The 26,166-nt window shown below is 45.7% G+C and overlaps 1 protein-coding gene across 1 annotated transcript in view; it reads right to left on the bottom strand.

Annotated features, from left to right (window-relative positions):
- The window catches only part of LOC124282570 (protein N-terminal asparagine amidohydrolase-like), a 655,781-nt gene that overhangs the window by 291,207 nt on the left and 338,408 nt on the right, over window positions 1–26,166 (bottom strand). The window contains exon 6 of the mRNA XM_046718580.1: window positions 22,167–22,240. Within this exon, the coding sequence (XP_046574536.1) occupies window positions 22,167–22,240 (74 nt within the window). The remainder of the gene's footprint in view (window positions 1–22,166; window positions 22,241–26,166) is intronic.

Raw genomic sequence — 26,166 nt, 5'->3', positions numbered from 1 at the left:
ACTTCCCATTGACCGCTTTTTACAGCAACTTGACCGATTCCAATATCTCTCAGGACGATTACGCGTGTGGGACAAACTGGGCTGCAAGAATTTGGGCGATTACCACAACCTGTACTTGAAAACGGACGTGCTGCTGCTGGCTGACGTGTTCGAGATATTCAGAAAAATGTGCTCGAAACAGTACGGCCTGGACTCCGCATGGTATTTCTCATCCCCTGGTCTCTCTTGGGACGCCTTGTTGAAAAAGACCAGAGTTAAATTGGAATTGTTGATGGATTACGACATGCACCTGTTCGTGGAAAAAGGCTTGAGAGGTGGGATTTCCATGGCCTCCAAACAATACGCCAAAGCCAACAACAAGTACATTCCCGGTCACGAACCCGGCAAACAGACCAAACGCATACTCTATCTCGACGCTGACAACCTGTACAGGTGGGCCATGAGTCAGTATCTCCCCACCGGGGTATTCGAATGGGTCTCCTCGCCCGAGATAATCAATGTGAATAGCATCGCGCCGGATTCGAACAAAGGCTACATGCTCGAAGTGGACTTGGACTATCCCGTAGAACTACACGAATCACACAACAGTTATCCGCTAGCTCCGAACGATTGACGGTGAACCCAGACTTGATGTCCGAATATCAACGAAACTTGCTGGGGAACAAGTCAAAATACGTCGTTCACTATCGAATCTGCAGCTGTACTTGTCGCTGGGAATGAAACTCACAAAAATACACAGGGCGCTCGAGTTCGATCAAAGTCCGTGGATGGAGCCTTACATCCGAATGAACACGGACTTGCGAAAGCTGGCCACCAGCGATTTTGAGAAAAACTTGTACAAACTCATGAACAACTCAGTGTTCGGCAAGACGATGGAGAATTTAAGAAAACGTGTTAACGTGAAATTAGTCAGATCCAGCGAGGAAGAAAAACTCAGGAAACTTATAGCCAGCCCGGCTTTCAACCGAAACAAGATATTCGACGACGATTTGGCAGCGCTGCACATGAACAAAAGCCACATCAAATTCAACCGGCCGGTTTACGTGGGGATGAGCATCCTCGACTTATCCAAACACTTGATGTACGATTTCTACTACAACGAGCTGAAAAAGCAGTACGGCGACAGGTGCGAAGTGCTTTACACAGACACGGATTCCCTGCTCATGGAAATTCACACCGAGAAGGTGTACGAGGACATGAAGAAACACATGCACCTGTACGACACCTGCGACTACCCTAAAGATCACCCTATGCACAGCCAAGTCAACAAAAAAGTGCTCGGCAAGATGAAGGGCGATTGCGCAGGCACACCGATCGCCGAGTACGTCGGCTTGAGACCCAACATGTATTCCATCAAGAAAGCCGCAGCCGCCGAAATCAGAAAGGCGAAAGGCGTGAAAAAACATGTGGTGAAAAAACACATCAAGCACGCCAGATTCAAGGAAGTCCTGTTCAAGAATAAAACGTTCAAACACCAAATGAACATGCTGAGTAGCGACGGACACAGGATATACGGACTGAGAATCAACAAGACCTCGCTGTCTCCCATGGACATGAAACGATGGATCGCCATCGATGGAGTCACCACTTACGCGTACGGACACACGCACATATTAAATAAGTAACACGCAGGCAATACATACATCATGGAGAAAATTTATTACAGCCTGCGAGGGTACTGGAAAGTCACGGACGCCATCCCCGAAACCCGAGTCTCGGAAGAGAAAGCCAAAACCTGGCTTAAAAAACAAGCCATCTGACAAGTCTACCTGCCGGCGCCTCGATACATCCTGAGAAGAAAATTCGACATTTCAACGCCGATTCGCATCCACCAAGCCGACCTCCTGTTTCTCTCTCACGACAGGGTTAGGCGCAAAACCTACAAGTACGCCCTGACCGTCGTCGACGTCGCCAGTCGCTACAAGGAAGCCGAACTGTTGACAACGAAAGATTCGAACGAAGTCGCCAAAGCCTTTGAACGCATCTACAAACGCAGTCGCTTGACATGGCCTACCGTATTGCAATTCGATCCCGGACGCGAGTTCATGGGAGCCGTGTCGCAGCTGCTGGCCAAGCACAAAGTCCAAGTGAGACAAGGTATAGCGGGAGCTCACCCTAGCCAAGCTATCGTGGAGAGATTCAATCGCACCTTAGCCGAAAGCCTGTTCTCACACCAATACTTGCAGGATTTAATGGATCCCGGAAACAGAAACACGGAATGGGTCGTACGCTTACCGCGAGTGGTGGATGCCATCAACAACGAAGTCACCAGACTCGTGGGCAAGAGACCCGTCTAAGCCATCAAAATTAAATCTGTTAACAACACCAAATCGGCAGCAGCACGTCGCGATAAAACGGAGAAAACATTACCAGACCGTGTCAGTGTTAGATACTGCGAATATGAGGGAGACAGCAGAAAACGAGCCACCGATCCGATATGGTCCATGAAAACGTACAACGTCGACCTGGTATTCGTCAGAGAGGAGTTGATGATCGTACCTCATGACACAGTCCCTTTTGGATCACCCACTGTATGATAATTGTCATCATTGTGTGTATGTGTGTGTGTGTGTGAATCAAAGGCCTTGATTTTTCCCAACTGACCCCATGCTCACTTAAAAGTCAATATTTCAGAAACTATTCGACCGATTTTCGTCAAATTTTGCATGCAACTCAGTAGTAGTATACACAATGGTGGTATGGGATTAAGAACTTCCCAAGGGCTACTTTTTGTAAATTGAGCCCTTGTGGGGACCTGGTCCCGTACCACCATTGTGTATACTACTGAGGGTGTAGCAGGACATCGTCACAATCGGGAAGCGAAACTGGGTTTGTATCGGATGGCCAACAAGGACCGACCAAAAGCATGTTATCTTCTGAGTTGATCACAGCTTGAGTAGAACTCGAGGGAGTAACGCCACAGGTGGAAAGGCATATGCATTGAGGCCCTCCCAAGGTATCGCCAATGCGTCATGTTCCCACGCCAGAGGATCCAGGATTGGGGACACCAACTTCAGAAGCTGAGCATTGAACCTGGTTGTAAAGAGGTCCACTGTCAGGCTCGAAATCGGGAAGCAGTGAGACTTTAAAATCTGAGGATGCAGCTTCCACTCTGTTGGGGATGGCCGAGCTGATCGGGACAGTGAATCTGCAATGATGCTCTGCACTCTGGGGATGTGATGTGCTTTGACTGTGATGTTCAACGAGTCTACAGGCTGAAGAACTCCTGAGCCCAATGAAGTAGCTGTAGAGAGCCCATGGATCCCATCTGGTTGTTGTACCAAACCACTGTGGCATTGTCTGAATGAACTAGTAGACTGGTTGACTGAAGAAAATGCATCCAATGAGTTATTGCCAGTATTACTGCCCTGAACACCAACATGTTGATATGACAAACTTGATCTACGGGAGACCACAGCCTTGCCACTTGAAGATCTAGCAGATGGGTTCTCCACCCCGTGTAGAGAGGCATCTACGAACAGGTGATGCACTGGAGCACTCCACTGGCATTTGATTCTACCAGCCACCATCGAAGATGGGGATGGAGCTCCATTCGTAGTGAGATCAACGTGTGGGGATCGCTGACTCTGATGTGTGGATGAAGAAACTGTTGTCAAGGCTGAAGTTGCAGTTGTGAGCGCTTGGGCAAAACCATAAACATGCACTGCAGCTAGGTTGAACTGGGGAGCGGTGAACCCATCCTTTACTTTCCGTAAATTGTTGAAAGCCTCATCCAAATACGTAGCCAATTGTGCGATACAGGGCCTGGGAAGGAAAGAAATCGTAGCTTCATGTCAAAGGAAGAGAGCAAATCTTCTGAAGACCTACTCCGCGGTAGTTTCAAATTACAGTCGAGCACCATTGTCTCGATATTCATGGGACCAAGAAAAAAATATTGAGTTAACCGAACTTCGAGACATCCGACCAGGGCATATCATCACATTTCACTATTCTCAGTATGTTTTGACTTGAAACTATAATCCGTTATCAGTCGTGTTTATTCATAACAGCGAGTACTTTCTAATTAATTCCTTCTTAGTTAATCCTAATTAAATATCAAACAAGTGACACCTTCAACTCAATTAGCCCTAATTAGTTTACACTACCGCATCCCTTTGATTCATGCCACACCGTTTGTAAACGTGTGGAAACAACCTCAGTTCAGAGGGATACTTGCCCATGAAAGGTAGGTGGATATCGAGATTCTTTGCAAATATCGAGTTAAAGGGGTAATTTTGCTTGTTGGGACCATGAGATTATATCGATATATCCAAAATATCAAGACATCCGTATTGAATTAAAAGAGCTTGAATAATGATAAATATGAAGGATTTTGCCGGGAACGAGATGTTATATCGAGACAACCGAGATATCCAGTTATCAGAGTTCGATACAACGATGCTCGACTGTATCTGCAATCCACATAAGAAGTTGTGGGGTCTCTACAGCATCAACACTGCCCTCTGATGTAGAAAGGCACTCCAAAGGGGGGGATGGAGTGGCAGAAAGGAGAGCTTCATGCAAAGAGGGAACAGACGAAGGATCCCGCAAGGCATGAGGAGTAGTAATTGTGTGGGGAGGGTCCTGGCCGAGAGCATTGGCTACTGCTCAAACTACAGCATCAGAGTCAAAAGCCTGGGCTCCAGAACGATCCCATGTATGATCCTAAGATACAGGAAGAAGAGGTCGGGAAGATGTAGTGGGAGCCGTCACAGTCATCTGAGATGCGATCACCAACATAGAAGGCGTAGTAGAAATAGACAAAGTCTGTTGAAGAGACGTCAAAACAGACTGGTGAGGGGGCACCACACTAGCAGGAAGCGTAGAACTAAGAGAGAGCGCCACACTGTACTGAAGCGCCAAATTAGTATGGAATGCTGAACCAACTGGGAGCAGCACACTGGTCTGTAGGACTGAACCAAATGAGAGTGGTGCACTGGTCTGAAGTGCCGAACCACTCAGGAGCGGTGCATAAGACTGAAGCGCCAAACTGAATGGAAGCGGCACACTGGTCTGAAGCGCAGAACTGAATGGGAGGTGTGCACTATGCTCGAGTCCCTAAGCAAGTGAGAGCGCCGAACCAGGTTGATGCGCCATAATGAATAGAGTTGTTGAACCAATTGGAACCGCCGAACTGAGGGGAATGCTGAGTAGACATAAGGATGATCCCACTTAGATTGTTTAGAAGCGGCGGGACGCTCAGAAGGTCTCCCCGATCCCTGTCTGCCACTCGCCTTGGGATAAGCAGCAAAAGCATCATTATCTAAGTTAGAACAGTAAGAGACCAATCACACGAACCAATGCAATCTACTCATAATGAATGGGAATCCACATCACAAATGTTTCTTCTTTACCTGTCACAATGTTTCCTGTCCAAGCAGAACGATTATTTCTTCCCATAATGAGAAAAAAAGAAAATGGCAGACAGAGCCTATTCACGCATCCACACCTGAGAGCGACAAGAAAGAGAATGACTGCAGTGGGATGTCATGTGACCGTCCTCAGTGCCGAGCATGCTTTACAGGGATAATTGACGTGTCCAAGAATGGGAATGGTGAGGAGCATTTGGAGCAAGGCCAGAAGATTTTGTTCATTTTTGCGTACAGCATATTTCTATGGCCACGGTCGAAAAGTAAGGATGAGAAGTGCATACCGTGAGATAGGATAAGTTTCTGCACTTGTCTATGATTTTGCTAACATTCAAAGACTATTTCACTATAAGTTTAAATAGAATCCCCCTACTTTCAAGGTTCTGGGTGTTACCTTTAGTACCAGCTTGAGCACGATGTCCAATTTAAAGTATAAGAAGGTTCTTGCAGATATCAAAGAGATCATCTCAAAATGGATGAAAAGAATCATCACCCCTGTTCAGAAAATTGCCATTATTAAATCTTTGCTCATATCCAAACGTAATTATCTCTTGCTTACTTTGCCCATCCCATCTGCATCTTTCTTAAAACAACTGAACATTATTCTTTTCATTTTTTTGTGCAATAACAAACCAATAACCAGATATAATAAAGAGGGTCCTTTTGTGTGAACCCATAAAAGAAGGGGGTTTAGGAATGATAAACATATCTGCCTATGTCAGAGCGATCAAACTTGTGTGGATTAGAAAACTTATATGCTCTGATTCATTCTGGGAAAGCATATTTCAAACAAGCTGGTACAAAATGGATCATTTTTCAAATTTGGGTACTGACATCATTAAAACATTGTCACAGAAAATTGGAAATGTATTTTGGAAAGAGTGTCTCCAATACTTCAACGAGTTTGGAAGCAAAATTTTGTAGGATTTCCTTTCTGAACCTTTATTCTTAACCCAAGTATCAAGATAAAAAGTCCTTCCTTTACAACAAGAAGACAAAGTCATCAGTATCCCCCACAATGGCAAAATACTCTTCATGAATATGTCTATGAGTTATGACTGTGTCAAATGTAGTAGTAGTACAATGGGGGTTCTGCATCACATGTGGCTTAGAGGCTTATTTATGGGACTTAATCCTCCCAGCCCCACTTAAAAACGGCAAGGGTGTAGCCCGAGGCATCCGTCGATGTGCCTCCAGCCTAGACCGAGTTTAGCAACAGAGTTTGGAATGGGATTTAAATGTAGTCGTAATATTCGGCGACAACTTTATGGAGTGGGTCTGCCATGAATTCCTCGAAGTGGATTAAGGAGTACGAGACATTGCATTCTCGGGTCTCGAAGCTATAATCAATTAACGTATCCATGAGGCGTTGTAACCGTTCGGTGCCCATGAGACCTAAACTATCGTACAGGCTGGTGAATTTCCCTCGACTTATGACTCAACGCAGGGAGGTGTAAATATCGAGGCCCTGGATGTCCACCCCGATGCGTCTGAACAACCGTTTCTCGCTCAATCTCCACATGTATGAGAAACATAAGACGAATCTTTAATAAGAGGGCAATACCGTGTCATAAGGGACAATTTGTAATTCCTCTCGGGCGAATCCCCTACCCGGTCCGTCTTGCAAGTAGTACAAATTCGGTTTGTCGTCTTTGATGTCCATTCGTTCCATGCGGTACGTTTTCATGGACCATACGGGGTCAGTGGCGTGACGTTTGTCCCCTCCTTCGAGTTCAACGGGCTGGTACAGATACCTCACAACGACCCGGTCCAGTAGTTTTTTCTCTTGGCCGTGAGGCGATGGCGCAGCCGCTTCGGTCATCACGGATTTCATTCGAATGGCTTCGACGGGTCTTTTACCGAGGAGTCCAGTGACTTCGTTGTTGATCACCACCCATTCTGTCGATCGTTTTTCTGGGTTGACCATCCCTCGGGCATACTGATGTCCGAACAAACGCTCGGCTAAATTCCTGTTGAATCTTTCGACGATGGCTTGGCTTCAGTGAGCTCCGGCCATGCCCCGTCTCACCTGGACTTTATGCTTCGATAACAACTGTGACACGGCGTCGAGGTCTACTGTTGGTATCCATAGCCATAAGTGTGGATACCATCGTTCGCAATCCACCGTTTGGTATCCATGGGCGACAGCGACGTCTTGTTGAGAGTGATGCCGTAGATGGTGTGTTTGTTGCTTCTCAACGCGTTCATGGGGCGTTTGAACGTGCGTTTATCGAAGAGAGCCTGTTTGAAGAGGGTGTGTTTGATGAGTTGTTTCACCACGTATTTCTTGACCCCTTTCGCCTTTCAGATCTCGCCGTTGTCGGCTTTCAGGATGGAATACATCTTTGGTCTCAATCCGACATATTCGGCGATGGGTGTTCCCGCGCATTCGTCCTTCATCTTGCCGAGGACCTTTTTATTGGTCGTGCTGTGTAGGGCTTGGTCTGGGGGGTAATCGCTTGTGTCGTACAAGTGGCTGTGTTTCGCCATGTCCTCGTACACGTCCTTGGTACGTATATTCAACAACAACGAATCGGTGTCCGTGTACAGCAGCTCGCATCGATCGCCGTACTGTGGTTTGAGTCGGTTGTAGTAGAAATCGTACATGAGATGTTTGGAGAGGTCAAGAATGCTCATGCCCACGTAGACGGGTTGGTTGAGTTTGATGTGGCTTCTGTTCATGTGCAACGCCGCCAAGTCCTTATCGAATAGCTTGCTCCGGTTGAAGGCCGGAGTTTCCTGAGTTTTTCTTCCTCGTGAGATCTCATGAGTTTGACCGTCACCCGTTTTCTCAAGTTTTCCATGGTTTTGCCGAACACCGAGTTGTTCATCAGTTTGTAGAGGTTTTTCTCGAAGTCGCTGGTGGCCTGTTTTTTTTGCAGCTCGGTGTTCAACCAAATGTAAGGTTCCATCCAGGGACTTTGATGGAATTGCAGCACCCGATGTATTTTGGTCAGCATCATGCCCAGCGACAGGTACAGTTGCAGATTCCGATAGTGCACCACGTACTTGGTCTTGTGCATCAAGTTCGGAACAAGTTTTTCCACGTTGGCCAGCTTATTTTTCCAGAGCAACGTTAGTTGATAGTCCAACATCCAGTCTCTGTTCACCGTCAATTGTTTGGGAGCCAGCGGATAGCTGTTGTGAGCAGCGTGTAATGACGCGGGATACTCCAGATCCACTTCGAGTATGTAGCCTTTGTTCAAATCCGGTGCGGTGCTCGTGATATCGATCTCATCGTCAAACCACTCTAACCTGCCCATAGGCAAAGACTGGCTCATGGCCAAGCCATACAGGTTGTTGGTGTCGAGATACAGGAGGTGATTGGTCGTAGCCTTCCACGTATGTATCGTATGTGTTGTTGGCTTTCTCGTACCGTTTGGAGACCATGGAAATCCCACCGCGCATGCCTTTCTCGATGAACAGGTGCATGTTGTAATCCATGAGCAATTCCAGTTTGACTCTGGTTTTCTTCAAGAGCGCATCCCAAGAGAGACCGGGGCTGGTGTAGTACCAGGCAGGGCCAAATTGATACTGTTTCAAACTGAACGTCTCGAACACGTCGGCCAGCAGCAGCACGTCCGTTTTCAAGTACAAGTCATGGTAGTCGCCCAGATTCTTGCAACCCAGTTTGTTCCACACATTATGAGCATGGTCGTAATCATCCTGGGAGATATGGGATTCGGTCAAGTTGCTGTAAAATCGGTCGATGGGAGGTAGTTGGGTCTCGTCGAACTTGGGCCAATCGTCTATGTACTTGTACGGGTACATGCCCTTTTTGAGCAGCAGAGGTCGAGTCGCCTCATCAGTGTATCGATGGGTGATGGCGAAGGTATCGTTGGCCTTGACCAAACTATCTAGAGATGACAGGAGGAACTGAGCGCTATCGATAAATCTCAGACCGTTGAGCGAGAACGAGATGTATTTTTCCATGTTGTTGGGGATGCACTTGATATCGCCATCGGTGTTCGAGATGGCCTGCATGATCAAGTGAGCATCGTACCCTCTCAAATTATGGAAGACCACGGGGATGGGGATTTTGTGGGGATCGGAATTTTAAGTTGCACGCGTTGTGAGCGGCACCTTGGTACCGGCCGGTGATGTGACAATGATCTCTCACGACATCCCCGTTCAGGCAACACTTAGCATGCTTGTGAGTGAGTTCATCCTCCGGCGTCTTATTCATGGGAGCAGGATCCGACAACGCTTCCCTGATGTTTTTCTCTTCACGTTGTAAGAACGTGACAAACGTTTCGGCCGCGTCGGGACTTCGGTAGATCACGGGAGTCTCCGTTTCACCGTCAGATCGAACGACCACGTACCCGAACCCGCAGGCTTGGTGTTCTTGCGTTTTGTACGTAAAACTTTTTTCCGGGCATGGCGGGATGTGGTCGACCCGTTTGATGAGCGTTTAGAAGTCGGCGTAAATGACGTAAGGTACGGGCATTTGATGTTTGTGGTTGATGAATTTAAGATGTTTTCATGTTCTCGAGGCATGTCAATTCTGATCGCCGTCTCTCCCACACCTCGGCAATCCTCCCAGTGCGCTTCCAGCAGGTCGGCTCGCATGAAGCCGTGCAGACATCGTTTGCAGTAATGTTTCTTTTCTCTGTGCGTCGATTGATTGTACAACAGTCTGCTCAGACTTTCAATATGTGTATAGTGATACTTGCCCTCTTTTTCTGTCATAAATAAATTGATTCTGCGCACATCATCGGGCATGGAGCTGATTTGGTGTACGATGATCGTATTGCCTTCATGGCCGAAGACGTTGATGGCTAAATGGTTTAGTTTTTCAAATCGGGTCCAGTAGGAAATGGGTGTGGGTTTAACTAAGCCATCCCAGTTAAGCCCATCGTCTTCGGGGTAGCTCGAAGGTTCTGTAGCTACAGGAAATAAGCCACCTCTCACCGAATATACTGCACAAGCATCGTCTTTATTTTCAATGTTATTAATGGCTTTTTTATTTCTGTAGTAAGGTGGGAAGTCTAGGTACGATCCGCTTTTGAACAGTACGTAGTTCGCTACGTCCAAATAGATGGTGTTGACACTTCCCACCACCCACCCGGAGCCCCTGTGCGTCCATCGTTCCAGCGATTCTTGTATTTTTTGTAGCGAGGTATCGAGGGTCGAAGGGATAGAGTCGGATTGAAGTACGACTTCCTGCTTGCCTCTGAAATAAGGCTCGATGGACTCTGTACTGCCATCCATCTGCTGTTTGTTGAACGACATGTGGATGGTCAACTGGTATTTGATACGTTTTAAATCATCCAACTCTTTTTCGACTTTGTTGGCGATCAGGGGTTTGACGCTGTTGACGGCGATGTTAGACTGGACGATAATTTTCCAGCCTCTCAGATACTTACCCACGGCATGGTCTGTCGGCATGAATCTCAACTCAACCGGCTCGGTGTCTTCCAGCAAGCCGAGCAGTTGGGCTTTCCTCATGCGAGAAAAACCCTTCAATCCCCGTTCTTTAACTCGGAGTTTGATGTCTCGCACGGTAAGGGGGTTTGACATATTTCATGTCGAGCAAGGTGAGCAGTTGGGGTTTCCTCATGCGAGAATAACCCACCAATCCACAACTTTTAGAGAGAGCTTTGAGTTCGCCGACGGTAGTCATGATTGCTATATCCACATGCAAGTCAAATGTCTATTTGACTTGCTATATCCACAAGTCTAATAGGTTGTTGTTTTCAAAGGGAGATACTTCCATCAGCCTTCTCTCTTTATTAACTGAAGCGCTCATAAAAATTTTTTTTAATTTTTTTATTTTTTATTTTTTAAAATTTAATGAATACGGTGGCGGCTAATCCTAAGGCCGCAGGTAGTATTGCTGCATGGCCTCGTCAACGTCCTTGAACGTTCAAATGGCGTGGTTTTCGCGTTGGAGTTGGGCATGGATGAAATCGATTCTTTCCATGCGTTTTTTCGCGTACTCGGCTTGTGAGGACTGCAGTTGCTCCACGTCCAAATCATGATGTTTACGTTCCGCTTCGATCTCGGCGGCATTGGATGTGCGTAATTGGGAAAAGAGATAATTGCTCTCCGAAAAGGCCAGGGCGTTTATTAATGCCCCGCTGAGCATGATCGGGACCGTGGCAATTTTTTTATATATCATATCATGACTCCTTACTTCACCGGTGGCGGTGGCGACACCCACGACAGCGGCTACCCCCGGCGTACGGAATCCACGGCTGGTGGGTTTACTATGCTCAGCTAACCCTCCTTTTTTACCGGCGGCTACTTTTTTCGGATTTTTGGGTTTCTTCGTGATGGTATCAATCACTTGGTGGGGGATTGTCTCCTCTTCTGGCACTGGTGTCGTTTCGGTGTTGGGCTCCATCATCTTGCATATCATTAATCGGGCATTTATGTTTAAATTGGCAGTGCTTCGTCGTAATAATCGCCGCGGTGATAGGAGCTAAGAACACGCCGTGATACAACTCACAACTGAGGGTGTTCAAGGCGTGACCGATAAACGGATCTTTGTCGAGATCTTCGCACAAATAAGGTCGACGTGCCGGTGGAATGGCCAGCAGTGACGAAGCGACGAACATTGCGTTCGAGTCAACCCTATGGTTTTCGTCATTTCGGCCCCGAATCGGGCTTCGTATCTCGCGTACAGTTTATCGATGTCTCCCTCGGACATTTTATAAATTTTATCGGTGGTCATTTTTTCGCCCAAGTATTGTTTCCCCTTCCCACTCAGGGCGAGGGCCACAGGTCTTTCATGCTTATCATCGACCTGGGAGGACGCATCTTCACCTTCCTTCTCCTCCTCGGATATCATTTGTTCAAGCATGTGGTCCAACTTCATCTTATAATACATCAATCGGGTTTTAAATCTAATATAATGAAATACAGCATAGCCTAAACAGAACGAGATGAATGTCAGCATGGCAATTTCAAACATCGTCATGGTTTTAATCTATAGGGGTGTACATTTAATTTCCTAAGCTATTTGCTAAGTGTTGCTAAGCATTGCTAAGCTATTTGCTAAGTGTTGCTAAGCCATTTGCTAAGTGTCGCTAAGCATTGCTAAGCAGGTTGCTTGATTTTGCTAAGTGTTGCTAAGCAGGTTGGCTGATTTTGCTAAGCAGGTTGCTTGATTTTGCTAAACTAGCACACCGCATAAGCCACTGGTTGGTCTGTTTTCAGCACGAGTTTGGAGTGTTTCGTTTGGGCTAACAAGGTTCTCACACGTTCTCGCTCAGTTTGGTGGGATTGACGTTGTTTTCAGGGCGACCCATCGCGTCTGTTCCCTCAGGTCTTTCAGGACCGAGTTGAATTTTTGCGTGAGGACCCAAACGCTGTGGTTCATGTGGCATCCCGAAAACGCTAAATACGTAAACGTACTCCCGGGTCGATTTTATGCACCTCCGCGTCGTTCATCACCCATGCTCTCTCCGCGTACGTTTTATTGACGCTTATCATAGAATCACAATATGATCGAACACATTCCGATAGTACCCTTCCAGCAGATCCAAGATGAACACGGTCTTCCCGCATCCCGTCTGACCACACATGATGGCGCAATGAGGATCGCGAGGCAAATCAATAGATGGCTTGCACGAATCTTCCATTTTGTATATTCAGCTGGGCATCCATGATCACGTACAAATAAAGGTTTAATTTACCGCTGGTTTGAGCCTTCTTGGCGATTTAGATGGTGATCCCCTCACTGCCGTTCTCGATGTGACGCCCACTGCTGTGCAGTTGATCGTCGTCTGTGGATCGCATGTCCAGCCACAGCGCGTACTTGGTAGTCAGGTACTCTCCTAGCGTCACGTAGGCCAGACCGAGGTCCCTGACGATCGTGTTGGATCTCGTCCAACTGATGGTAAGCTCCCATGCCTTGGCTGAAGAGCTGGTTGGGCACGCCCTCGACGGTCACCTCGACTTTCGTGATCTCGGGCTTCCAATACTTTTCAATGACCCTTCGAAACGGCTGAAATTCTTCCACCGTCCGGCAGGATCAAAATGCCCTTGATCGATCGCGCGGGCACATTCAGATTGATGTTCCACAGCGTGTCGCTCTTGTTCGCGACAATCTTCCGGTGACGCAGCACACGATCGTACAGGATGGCTAACGTGCCCGAATACTGGCTGCGAATGTGTCGAGCCAATTCTGGATTCGTCACCTTGTCGAACTCCAGCGAAATATTGTCCCTCATCACCGTTCTCCGTCACGATCATGTGGCTATAATCGTTATACGCGAGTTCGTACTCCAGCCTATCACCCAGCGCTGCTTGATAAAATAGCATATGACAAATCGAAGTCGAGCGGGATGCAAAATCGGTTCCCGAACACCTCGGCGAAGGCCCTGTGTTTTTTCGCCATCGCGGTGAGTTGGGCTTGGTCTAAAGCGTACCCCACGCGCAACCGAGTCGACGGACACGCGGCTGGACAAATCCCCTGGTACTTCATGTTTTCCCGTTCGCTCGCGGTTCTCCATACGTCGCTGTCGTCGATGCTCAAAATTTCGTTTCCGCTCATTTTGATGGTCGTTTTCTTCACGATGGCGCGACCCAGGTTCCCCACGACTTCGCGTTTATCGTCGTCGGGTTCCAAACTGATCTGGAAGGACAGGCGAGCCATTCTTTGAACGATGACGTCGTCCGCACCCAGGTTGTGAAAGAGCACCAACAGCGTTTGGTTTTCGTCGATGGTGCTCGGATTGTTAGTGAAAGTCACCGACTGACACACGGCTTTGACCCCCAGGGGAAAGGGTTAAGTTTATGGCCGTATTGCAACGACACCATTTAAATTGAATGTATGCTTTCATATCTTGAATAGAAACATGGCCGAAGGTGGTTATGATGATATTGAAATGGACGATTTCGGGGACGATGGAACCCCTTTGCTCAATGATGATGATGATGATTACGCAGACACATCGTTAACGAGCGACCTCTTGAGCGACGAAGGGTACGATGCGATTGAGAGCAGATGCAAAAATCGATCTGATGAACACCTGCACGAGAAAACCGCTCGCTCTGTCAACTCTGGCCAGAAAACGTCCAATTCGTTCGCGACAAATTAAACCTGAGAGAGTACGGCGGCGCACGACCCAAACAACTTCCGCCCAAGGTCGTGCAAGATCTGGAAAACGTGAGGACTGAACCGCCAGAGATGATCTGAGAGACGTGCCAAAGAAACATCATACGACATCGAAAAAATATTGCGCACGTACGCGGACGAACCCTTGCCCGACTTCGAATTTCCCCTCAGGGAACTGCAAGGGCTAGACAAGGCCTTGCAAACGATTCGTGGATCGCTCGTGGACAACATGGCCAAACTGAAATAACTCGATGATCATATCGCTTATGAGACAACCAAACTTGAACAATCGGATGATATGGACGCCGACGTCAGATTGAGGAAAGGTTACGTCAGCTGCGCGACGAACGATCGCCCCGATTAGAAGCCGCGTCTTACAACCGAGACTGAGTGTTGAAGGAGGACACCACGTTGACCGACAGGATCCGAACGTTCTGGGAACAAGGGTCATCATCGCCAGCGTTCTGAGGGCTTTGGGTTTCATCGTCTCGACCCTCGTCTTAGCGCTGACACGTGGTGGAGGTACGATGCCGACAACGACACCACCCAAAAAAGGCGGCAACGTCAGAGACTGGATAAAAAAACAGTTGAAATCGCTCGGGGAAGCCTTGGGAAGACTGGCGGGCAAAGCGGCCGAGGCCCTGCCCGGCATCTTGGGCAGCATCATGTCCTGATTGCTGGGCTTGTTGTCGAAAACGATCACGTGGCTCGGTCAGAACCTGTGGGTGTTCGTCGTCGGCGTGGCCAGGCGTACGTCGCCGCTAAAGTATTTTAACCAAATGAGGCACAACCCCATAGCGATCCCGCCGACCACGAGCGCCGTTTTACGATCGAGGTGTTGCTGATGTTCGACCTCCTCGCTTGGTGATAGACGTGGTGGCGATGGTTGAACGCTGGGCTTTGGTGCTGGTGGTGGCGTCACAATCCCCGTTTCACCGGTATGCGTGGGTGGTGGGACGTGAATCACGTGGTCGTGTGGTCGCGATGACGATTTCGCTGTCGTAGCCCACCACTTTGTGGATCCGCATGTCGCTCGGAGCCATGTACAGTCCCACAACGAACACGTAGTCGACTTTCGACCGGGCATATTCCTACGTGTCCTGGTATCGCTTGATGGCTGCCAGTAAATTGACTGGGCTGGCAATGGGAACCTCGACATTTGACACGAACTGTTTCTGTGCATCATAAATGGTTCCCTTACCGAGGATGCCGGAACGCGTCTGCGTCTGCGAGCCCAGCAGTGCCCACACATATGTTCGAATCGAGTTGTTCAAGCGGATGGTGCCGGCGCGAGTAAGCCCTTTCGATGTATCCAACATATACTTTCCAATCGTCTTCAACGTAAGGGGGCTGCTCCACCTTTTGAACGATGAAAGTAACACTGACTTCACCTGTAAAATTCATACTATCATCTCGCCGTTCATTATTCGACAGAGCAAATTCTGGTCGAAGTATATCTCGTTTCACTAAAGCATCGCTGATTTCTTTCACAGTGCGTACTCCATTTGGCATTTCCGGAAGAGCTCTAACTCCTGCAATACCATTTCATTACCCGTAACAACCAACTTATGGTAAACTATGGCATTATTCAGTAAATCTTCTCTGATTTTTCGCACGGATCGCCATCCACTGTACGGAATACCCAACCCGTGGTTCACTCCTCCAGGTACACGCCAACCCGTTTTCGGATCGATTTCGAATTCACCGCAAATCCGTTCGTAAGCCCGGCGATCGTACGGATTGTTCAATGCATCCCACGCCTTGTCCTGTGGAAGCGGGGCGCTGATTTCTTTCAGGATGCGCCTGATCTGATAGTACACGTGAAAATAAAACACGGATCCACTCAGTTCATCGTGACGCGTGTCGTTCAACGACACACCATATCCCTTCGTTGCACACCACACGGTGGAATTGAATTGATTCTGCCAGAATTGCATCGTGTTGTTAAACTATGCGTGGACTGCCTTAACGTTCGTGACCGTCAGCCTATACTTTTCACAGACATTGATAAATCAAGCTCGAAAGTGGGAACCCTCCTTGGCATCCACCACGATCTTCAGGTGCGTGATCGTCACGATATGGCTGAAATATTGCCGATGTGACATTAATTATTAATGATAACTCACTCACTCACACTCACTCACTCACTCACTCAGGTGCGTGAGATCGGTAGCACTTAAATTATAGCTTTTAGAATATAATACTTCCAGCTGGTACTTACAGGCGAACGGAAGTCCGCGGTGGTGGTGGTGGTAACCTAGGAGATTTAGACGATGTCGAGACCGGAGGGCTCAGGAAACACATCCAGTACAATCTCGTCCGCAAGGACAATAACAAATGGGTGATGGTCCCGGGCATTCGATGGCAATCTAGGCGATTTAGACAATGTCGAAAACAGAGGTCTCTTAAAAAACATGTCGTACCAGTTCGTCCTCACCGATGATAACCGATGGACGTTAATCTCCTCCCAAATCGACTGGCTACTCGATATCACCCTCGTTTCGCCCTACGTGTTTGCGGAGTTGAGGGATCATTATTTAATGAAAGTCGTCAATAAGGGGATTCTCATCGCGGCTTACATCCCCTCGCAATGAAGGAGTGTGCTCGTGAGCCTCATCCCTAGAAAAGTGGGTTATATGCTAGCGAGTCGACCGGATAGTTGAAATACGAGTTTACAGTTGGTGCTTGAATTCGACGAGGCGTCCGATGTCCTAGAAGAGATTCCAACCAATTCAACGCTCTATATCAAACTCTTTCTCGGGGAGGCATCACCCAACCAAAATATTGAAATTATAACGGGAGTATACCTCCGTTGGCCTCAAAAACATCAAAATCAAGTGTGCTCCATTTATGTACAGAAAGACGGCAACGCTTACGCGAGTCTCGAAGAAGTCGAGATTACCGAGGATAATAAAATCGCCCTCACGAAGATTTTTTTACCTAAAAAAATCCATCTCATCAGCCTAAGGTTTACGCTCGAGAAATTATCAGAGAATCAATTGAAAGCTCTTCCCTAATATGAGTATAACCACCATGAGTAACGTGTCAAACCAGGCTACCATCGCGTTATCCGATCTCGGAGACACACGAGGATTCGACGAACCCGGGACAGAAGACGCCTTGTACGTATTGCACTTACAAAGCAATGTGTACCGACGACGAGAGGTGATGCTAAAAGTTGACTGGTTTATTAACCTTAAATTCATCTACCCCTACATAAGTTTAGATGATAATGGTTACGTTATCGAAGTAAAAAATAAAGGGATTATTTGGACAACTGCCACTCCACTCTCATTTGATACAACTTTTGCAAATACCACATCATAGTGGCTCTATGTTAGCCCCCACCCATAAACAAGCTGCACTGATATTTGGTATTCCCCCATATCAATTTGATTTTTTAAATCCAGATTTCAGTATGAAATTACATTCAACATTGATTATAGAATGCTATCTTGGAAATGCCCCCGAAAATGAAGTGATCCTTTTGGATGGGGTAAACATACGCTGGGGTCGCGAAAATAACCATCAAAGTTGCCGTATTTATATACAACCTGGAACATTTCCCACGACCAACCTGGTGGGAGTTTTTTGTTCGTATTCCAGATACCCCGAAACCCGTTATAATATCAAGGCTTTATTTATATGCCAATCTCAACCTCATTAGCTATAAATATATTAAACAAAGATTGACGGCGGACCAATTGAAGCTAATTTCCTAAACTCGTCATATACTCGAGATGGGATTGTATCCGGCGATGGAAGACGTGGCTCAAAAGCTCGAAACCGTGGATGGATTTCGGTTTCGACAGATTGGTGAAATAAAACACCAATGCGACGTGCGACTCGGATTACACAAAAAGTACCATCGAGCTGTCAATGTCACCGACGGTGTGGACACATCTCTCATGGCAGCTGGCATGGGATAGGGCGTAGCAGGCGTTGGCTTATCATCCACCATCATGGCCGCACCCATCGTCTTGGGATGGAAATAGCCACCGGAGTATCGGGGTTGGCGGGGAGTAACCCTGAAATTCATTTCGCGTCTGCAACGGAAGGCCTTAAAACACGATGAGATCAGGGTTCTAGCCGAAGCCAAGCTAAACATGATCGACGATCACATTTCCACCGCGATCACCGATAGCAAAATCTCCGAGGAAGAGTTTCGTTTGGTGATGTCGGAAATTGCGAAATACCACAGAATGAAAAAAGCGATTCGAACCAAGACTTGGATAACTGCTGGCATCAGCGAAGACGAGAATAAAAAGCTCATAGAACAGGGTCGACAACAAATCATTCAAACCTTCCTGACCAAGAACAAAGATACCATAAAAGATTCACGTTAAACTGCTTTGTAGATGTGAACATAACCTAAAAAATGTCCTGATTGACTAATGTGTTTCTTAGCCCTTAAATTCCTGTCCGCAGTTTTTACACGTACAAAAAATTGTAGCGGGCTCATCTAAAGACCGCCTTTGAACTTCGCGATACACACATTCTCGAGCATGACAACTGGGACAGCGATACATTTTAGACGTTTTTTCAACAATTTTTTGTTGATTCCGTGAAATAATGTCTTGTCGTTCTTCGTAACTCGCTCGTGGATTTAATTGAATCGTGGGAAGAAATCCTATTTTTAGCAGGGATAATTGATGATCGAGTAATTGATCGATTAAATATGGACCCCATAACTGACACGTTTCGGACAGGGGATCGAGATTAGCATTCACCTCGCCGCATGTAGATGAATACCGATGCATGAACTCAATAGCATCCCAATTGCGTATGATCATCGCAGTACTTTTTTTACAACGATCGATCGTTGCCGAATAACACGATGTTTCTATTTTACACGACAGCACGAAAGCCTTAGCTCGTTGATGATGAAATTGCTTATCACGAAGAATTAAGTCGTAAAACAATCGAAGAATACAATCATGCTGATGCGTTATTTCAACTGGCCGATTTTTAAGTTTGACGATGATATCGGGGTGATATCATGCATCGCTAAATGGCGGCGAATAAGTACATCATCATTGTTTAAAAGCAGTTTGCATATCAACGTGATCAGCCATTGTAATTCATCATCGGTAGACCCTACGTGATCTAAAATAGACTGCGTTTTGGTGGGGTCAAACCATTCGCGCAATATCCTTTCAGCGGGAATCGATGGGATATTCCACATGATGATATTCCTCTATCATCACTCATATTTAATAGGGGCGTCACATCGGAGGATGCCTCGCGCTACACCCTCGGCGTTTTTAATGGGGGCTGGGGGGCTTAAGTCCCATAAATAAGCCTCTCCAAAGTGGTAGGAGAGTACTGAAAGGTTTCAAAGTTCTGCTCCAGAAAGGAGCACTGCCACCAAATTCAGTTGAAGCCAAAATTGTTGATATGGAAATGCAACAAAACAAACAAACATTTTATTCAGAAATCCAAAACTACCAAAAGGCACCAGTTCACCACTGGCCCTACCTATGTATGAAATTTGGTGATGAAACAGTGTGCAGTTTTTAAGTTCTGCTCCGGAAAAGAGCACTACCACCAATTTCAGTCTAAGTCCAACTTGTTGCCATGGAAACGCCAAAAAATATTTTATTCAGAAATCCAAAACTACCAAAAGGCACCAGTAGACCACCAGATCTATCTATGTGCCATGTTTGGTGAAGAAACATTGAATGGTTTTAGAGTTCAGCTCCAGAAAAGAGTACTACTACCAATTTCAGTCAAAGTCAAAGTTGTTGCCAAGTTTGGAGAAGAAATATTGAATGGTTTTAAAGTTATGCCCCGGAAAAGACAAATGTGTACGGACGCATGGATGGACCGACAGAAGGAGTCCATTTTAATACCCCCCGCAAATGTGTTGAGGGGGATAAAAAAAGGTGTTTCCCAGATATGTGATATTGTTAATTCTGATAGTTTGTTCATGTCTTACAAAGACAACATAGAAACATACTCTATTTCCACAGCCTATCTGGAATACTATGGTGTATTAAGTGCATTGAAATGTTATAAAAAATCTATGTATTGAACAAGAAGAACAAAGAGACCATAATCTCTGCACTTTTATGCAAAACACCATCCCAATCTTGTCTCCTGTACCGTACATGCTGTTTGCACCAGGCAAGATGTGCCTGTCGATGATGTTGGAGCAAAATTGGATGTATTGCAGACCAATGCTGTGCTCCTTCAGACGGTTTTGTACAATTCTGGAACTTATTGGACATAAGCCAGGAATGGTCGGAACAGTCAAACTGGCAGTCTGGAATTGATTCCTTAGATGGGTCAGCCGAAAGTGGTTGTCTTGCTAACGTGACGTCACACGTGGACAGACGGTCCGAGGCAAATATCTCATGTTCCCATTATGTTGAAAACCATAGACATGAGATTGTTTTACAATGGATACCTAAATGTCTGGCCACTTCATTTTGGGCCATTCCAGTCTCCAGCATACCCATGGCACGGAGACGCTGATTTTCTGTAAGCTGTGGTATGATGTAAGCACAATTTAGTTTGAAATTAACATGTTGTCAACAATATTCAGAGGCTAGAGAATGTTCAACTATTTTTCAATTTTCAATATCAGGTGTGTGAACTTCAGGTGTCAAAAAGCATGCAAAAAGTGAGTAAGTTAATTGTGCACAAAGTGCACATGCCACGCGCTATATGTGACATCAAATTTCAAGCAAAATGCTTGGTTACATGTTTATTTAGGGTTATTTTATAACTTTTCAAATAACTGTTGTTTTATGCAATGTTATGCTTTGCACAGTTACTTTTTTCTGTTAGATGTCAAGATAATTGAGTCCCCTTTAGAAATCGTCTGTCTTAGATTCCGTGGGTGGTCGTCTCAGGTATTATCAGTTGAGGATCTTCAGAACCAAGATCAATCTGAGTTCTGTTAAATCCTTCATGGAAACCAGACATACCAGAGAGAATAACCTGGTGTCCGAAAGGTTCAACTAAAAAGCCTATTTCATGTCTAAAAGCTTGTCTAATGCTGTCACCGCCACTGTAAACTTGGTATCCAGAAGCTGATAGCAGAGCCCCACTGGACATGTCATCAGGGGCAATCTCTTGGTGAACTGAAGACAGTGTCTCTCTTTGATGACCTTGTGACAGAGATCACATTTGGAAACAAAGGAACACTGGGAACATAAGCTTACAGCAAACTGAACAATTTTTGGCACTGAAATATATTTGCTACCTTTACATTTACCCATCTTAAACTGAATCAGAAATTTACTTTTACACCTGGGAAATTTAGAGAAATTTAACAGAGAACAATTAAAGACTTGTGCTCATGTGTGCCACAAGCAAAATCATGACGTTCCTGTGCACACATCAGGGGGAGATAACTCCAATAGATAGTGCTTGGGAAGACCACTTGGAACAAAGACAACACAAGATGATGTTTTGTTGTGTTTTTTGTTGTTGTTTTATTCCAGTCAAACCTGTGGATCAGAAACAAGTTTCAGGAAATAAGGCTATGAAGTGTTGGAAGGATGTATTCGTAAGAATTACCGGTATCCTGAAATTGCATCAGAACTGTTCGAGTGAACTTTCCACTTTCCCCATCTAGTAGTTTCAGGGGAGAAGGCACTGACTCGAGGCCAAATGGGAAGACATATAACATGTACCTTGGATCAAGTGAGGACATGACAATTATATTTGAGCATTATCTACAGCAAAATATATTTTTAATGGAATAACAAAACAAAACAACTTACTCAGTAATTCTAAGGACAATGGATGAGATAATCCCTTGACATCTTCAAACCCTCCAATAAGGTGCAGATTGAGTCTGAAAACATACATGAAAACAAATATGAATTTCCATCAAACATGTAAAGTTAGAACAAAATAAACCACCCGAAATTAGTACAAAATAATAGTTATGATTGTGTATAATTTTAAGACTCGTACCTCCAGTGATCAATCCTGTATATTGGCTATATTCATACATTAACATCTTAATATTTTATTAACATACATCCTGTTGACTGTGCAATAGGCATGCCCAGTGACAGCAGTGTTCACAGGTTCTGCAGAGTGTGTAGATTGAACTCTACTGCTCACACACAGCCCTTTGCGTTATGTTCTGTAACATGGTAAATATGTGCAATTAACTCATTAAGACCGAGAGCTGCATATGTACGACAAATTAATCAGCTCCTCACAACGAGTGATGCATATATGCGTCAGATAATTAGTTGTTTCTCACTGTGAGAGACGCATACGTGAGTCAATAGAAAAAGCACCTCTTATTCAGAGAGAAGGTATCGCCGGGAAGGCGAAAATCTCTATTCATGGGAATCATAAATTCACTGCAAATACGTTCGCACGCACGCCGATCATACGGGTTATCGATCATAATCCACGCTGTATCTTGTGGAAGAAGTGCACCTATTTCCTTCAAAATCCGTCTCGTCTGATAATAAACATGAAACAAGGTGACTGCCTTACTCTGTTTGTCTGTTCCATAGTCAAGTGTCACACCCGATTCTGTCGTCACACACCATAAGGCAAAATTGAGTTGGTTTTGCCAAAACTGCATCAGGTTATTATTTCAGTTTACCACCACCTGAGCGTTACTGACGGTCACGATATAGTTTTAAAAACCCCAAATAAAATTCGTTTTAAAACTCCATCTGCATCCACCACGATTTTCATTTTCGTTAGCAAGTCATTCATGTTGAATGTATATTGTAGTGTCTTGTATACAGTGAGACCCAAGATACCCGGACCCCAAATGTCCGGAAACCTCGCCTTCCGGTCAATTTTCATAAAAAAAACTATCTCTTACGTTATGAAAGTGACTGTCTATAACGGATATGCGGTTTCCGTTCCCGGACGGTAAATTTTACAAACCAACCGGTCAAATCAACACAAAATTGACTCACTTATCCGCACGAAGCTTTGATCTTCTGCTGACCGTGTGAAGTGAAGCGCAATTGTCCCACGTGTTTTGCCACGAGACAAGGTCTGCTAATCCGGATTAATGATCGATCAGCAGGGTATTGGTGGTGATTAGTAGGCCAGTCTGACACAGAGAAAATTGTAGTTGGCAAATCAAAACGACCATCCGGTTTAGAAGTTATTTTAAACCAGAAGAGTATGCTCGCTACTGTTCAACACCTACTATGTTATTGTGCATGTTTGAACTTGATCGCCGGGAAATGTGTGCACAGCTGATTGCTATTTCCGGCTCAAATACGAACGGTAATCTTAATCCCTGCAAATAATACAATGCCCAGCAAAAAACAACTTAGAACTTAAAAGGTAAATAATCTTGTCTAGTGATGTTTAATTGCAAATTTGACATCTTTACTGACAGAGTTGTCTTCTGTTGTTTGTTCACGCGAAGTGATATGATGTTGTTTTCTTACCCCTGGAAAAAAGTTTGACGAAAGCGTAACTCATGAAGATAAGCCGACCCCCTTCTACACACTGCTTTTTTTTATCTTCAGAATTCGGCTTATAGACAGTAATATATGGTAAACCTGGATGACAGAAATCCAGATATCTGGATATCCGAGGCTCACTGTATATGTAACATGTTCATCACGCTCCCAAGAATAACAAATGGTCCATTCAACTGCTTCACACGATCAATAACACGTCGGGGGAACTCGAAGTTGCTCTCAGTGATCTCAAGTATTACCCGCGATGTTTGAATATCAATCAATATAAAGGTAACAACAGGCTATCCATCGATGGAAATTGCCACGATTTGTCCGACGGTTATTACACCGTTTGTATGCTGAATGATTTTCAAACCCATTGGAGCCAATCTCAAACTAAACGAGTCGAATGGAATGCTGACATTAACGGCTGGGGAAAAACCCATCAGACTCGGTACAGCCTTGTCGAGAACTCTCGGGTTGCCAACGAACGAAATACGGGTTCGAGATTACCAAGCCTCATTGTCTATCACGAGCTGTTCGTTCATCTCGATCGGGTAAGCACGACAGATAATATTCAAGGCGAACGCCCTTTATCTCTGCGGAGAGCTGTGGTGGTGAAACACGAAAGTGCAACGACGGTCGAACGGAATCGTTTCTATTCTTACAGTACAAAAAGTTAATGCAGGGCATGATCACAGAACTCAAAATATCCGTTTTAGATATAAAACATAAACCGGTGTATATGGGATATCTAAGTGTAATGCTGCATATCAAATCATGAATGCTTCTGGTCCCGGAACAGCCATGCGACTGAGAAAATGAAGACGCGCGGATTCGACGAGCCTGGAATCGATGGCAAACTGTACGCCTTGCAACTGAAATACAACATTTACAAACGTGTTGAAGTGCCCTCTGGTTGATTCGGCAACGGCGGTAGCAGCGCCCTAGGCGATTTCATTGATACTGGAGGAGCGGTCAGGAACACGCAGTACGACCTAGTCCACAACGACGACGACGTATGGACGATATCCACAACGTTCGGCGGCAAGCTGTTCGACCTGGACGACGTCGAGACCACGGTCATCACCCCGAAACACACAGTACACTCTCGTCTTCACCGACAACAACAAATGGGTGTTCGTGTCATATCAAATTGACTGGAATCTCAACATCACACTCGGTTCTCCCCACGTTTTCATAGAAAACAAAGACCACTACCTAACAAAAGTCTTGAACAACGGAACGCTGCTCGAGGCTTACATCCCAATGCAAAGATGCAGCATGATCGTCAGCCCACTGTCGCGTAAAATAGCCCACACGCTATCAAGTAAACCCTGGATGCAAAACGTGGGTTTGCAGATGGTGTCGGGAATTCGACAGTGTGGTCGACATCCTGGACAATCTGCCGGCGAATTCCATGCTGGTCATCCAGGTCTACCTTGGCGAACCAATCGTCATCGCGTGACAAATCGTGAAAGGAATCAAACTCTGATGGACCCCACAACAACAATACCACATTTGCTCCGTTTACGTGCGAGTGAATGTGAATGCCTACACGAGACTGCAGGGAGTCATTGTGACCATGGAAGACACAATATTGCTCACTAAAATTTTCCTACCGGAAAACATACATCTCATGGGTTTGAAGTGCATGTCCGAGAAAATATCCGAAAACCAATTGAAAACTATTTCGTAACATATATATACGATGAACCACCCCAACGTCACGCTCGGCAATGTCGGGGACACGGAGGCATTCGATCTGCCCGGCAAGGAAAATACCTTGTACGTCCTGCTCTTAAAAGACAACGTGTATGGGCGAGTGTCACTGGCAGATTTCAAAGAGCCCAACTGGTTGCTCAACATCACCATCGCCTCGCCCCACGTGTTCTTGAAAAATGATTACGTCTCCGAAATAATGAACAACGGGATCATTATCACGTCTTTTAGTCCATCAAGAGATAATACCATACAAGTTTTGCGAATACCGGGTCACACGGGCAACATGTTAGCTCCAGTCAACGATTATGCAATTTTTGTAATGCACGACATACCTGATTACCAACATTATGTTTTTTTTTGATTCAATTAATTGCATCAAATTACACATCACGCTTGTAATAGAAGTCTATCTCGTAAACGCTTCCGTTGCGAGGATTACTTTTGGATGGACTGTCAATAAGCTGGGACGACACACACAAGCACCGACGTTGCCGGATCATCATACGACCGGGATCGACACCCTTAGCAAGCCTAATGATGGGGTTTGTGTTATTGAAACAAAGTCATCCATTCATCTCCCGAGTATTTACTTGTATGAAGA

Source organism: Haliotis rubra, unplaced genomic scaffold (genome assembly GCF_003918875.1).
Source record: "Haliotis rubra isolate DU_JTF1 unplaced genomic scaffold, ASM391887v1 Scf30, whole genome shotgun sequence".
Classification (NCBI taxonomy): Eukaryota; Metazoa; Mollusca; class Gastropoda; order Lepetellida; family Haliotidae; genus Haliotis; species Haliotis rubra.
This window is presented reverse-complemented; position numbering and strand designations above follow the sequence as displayed.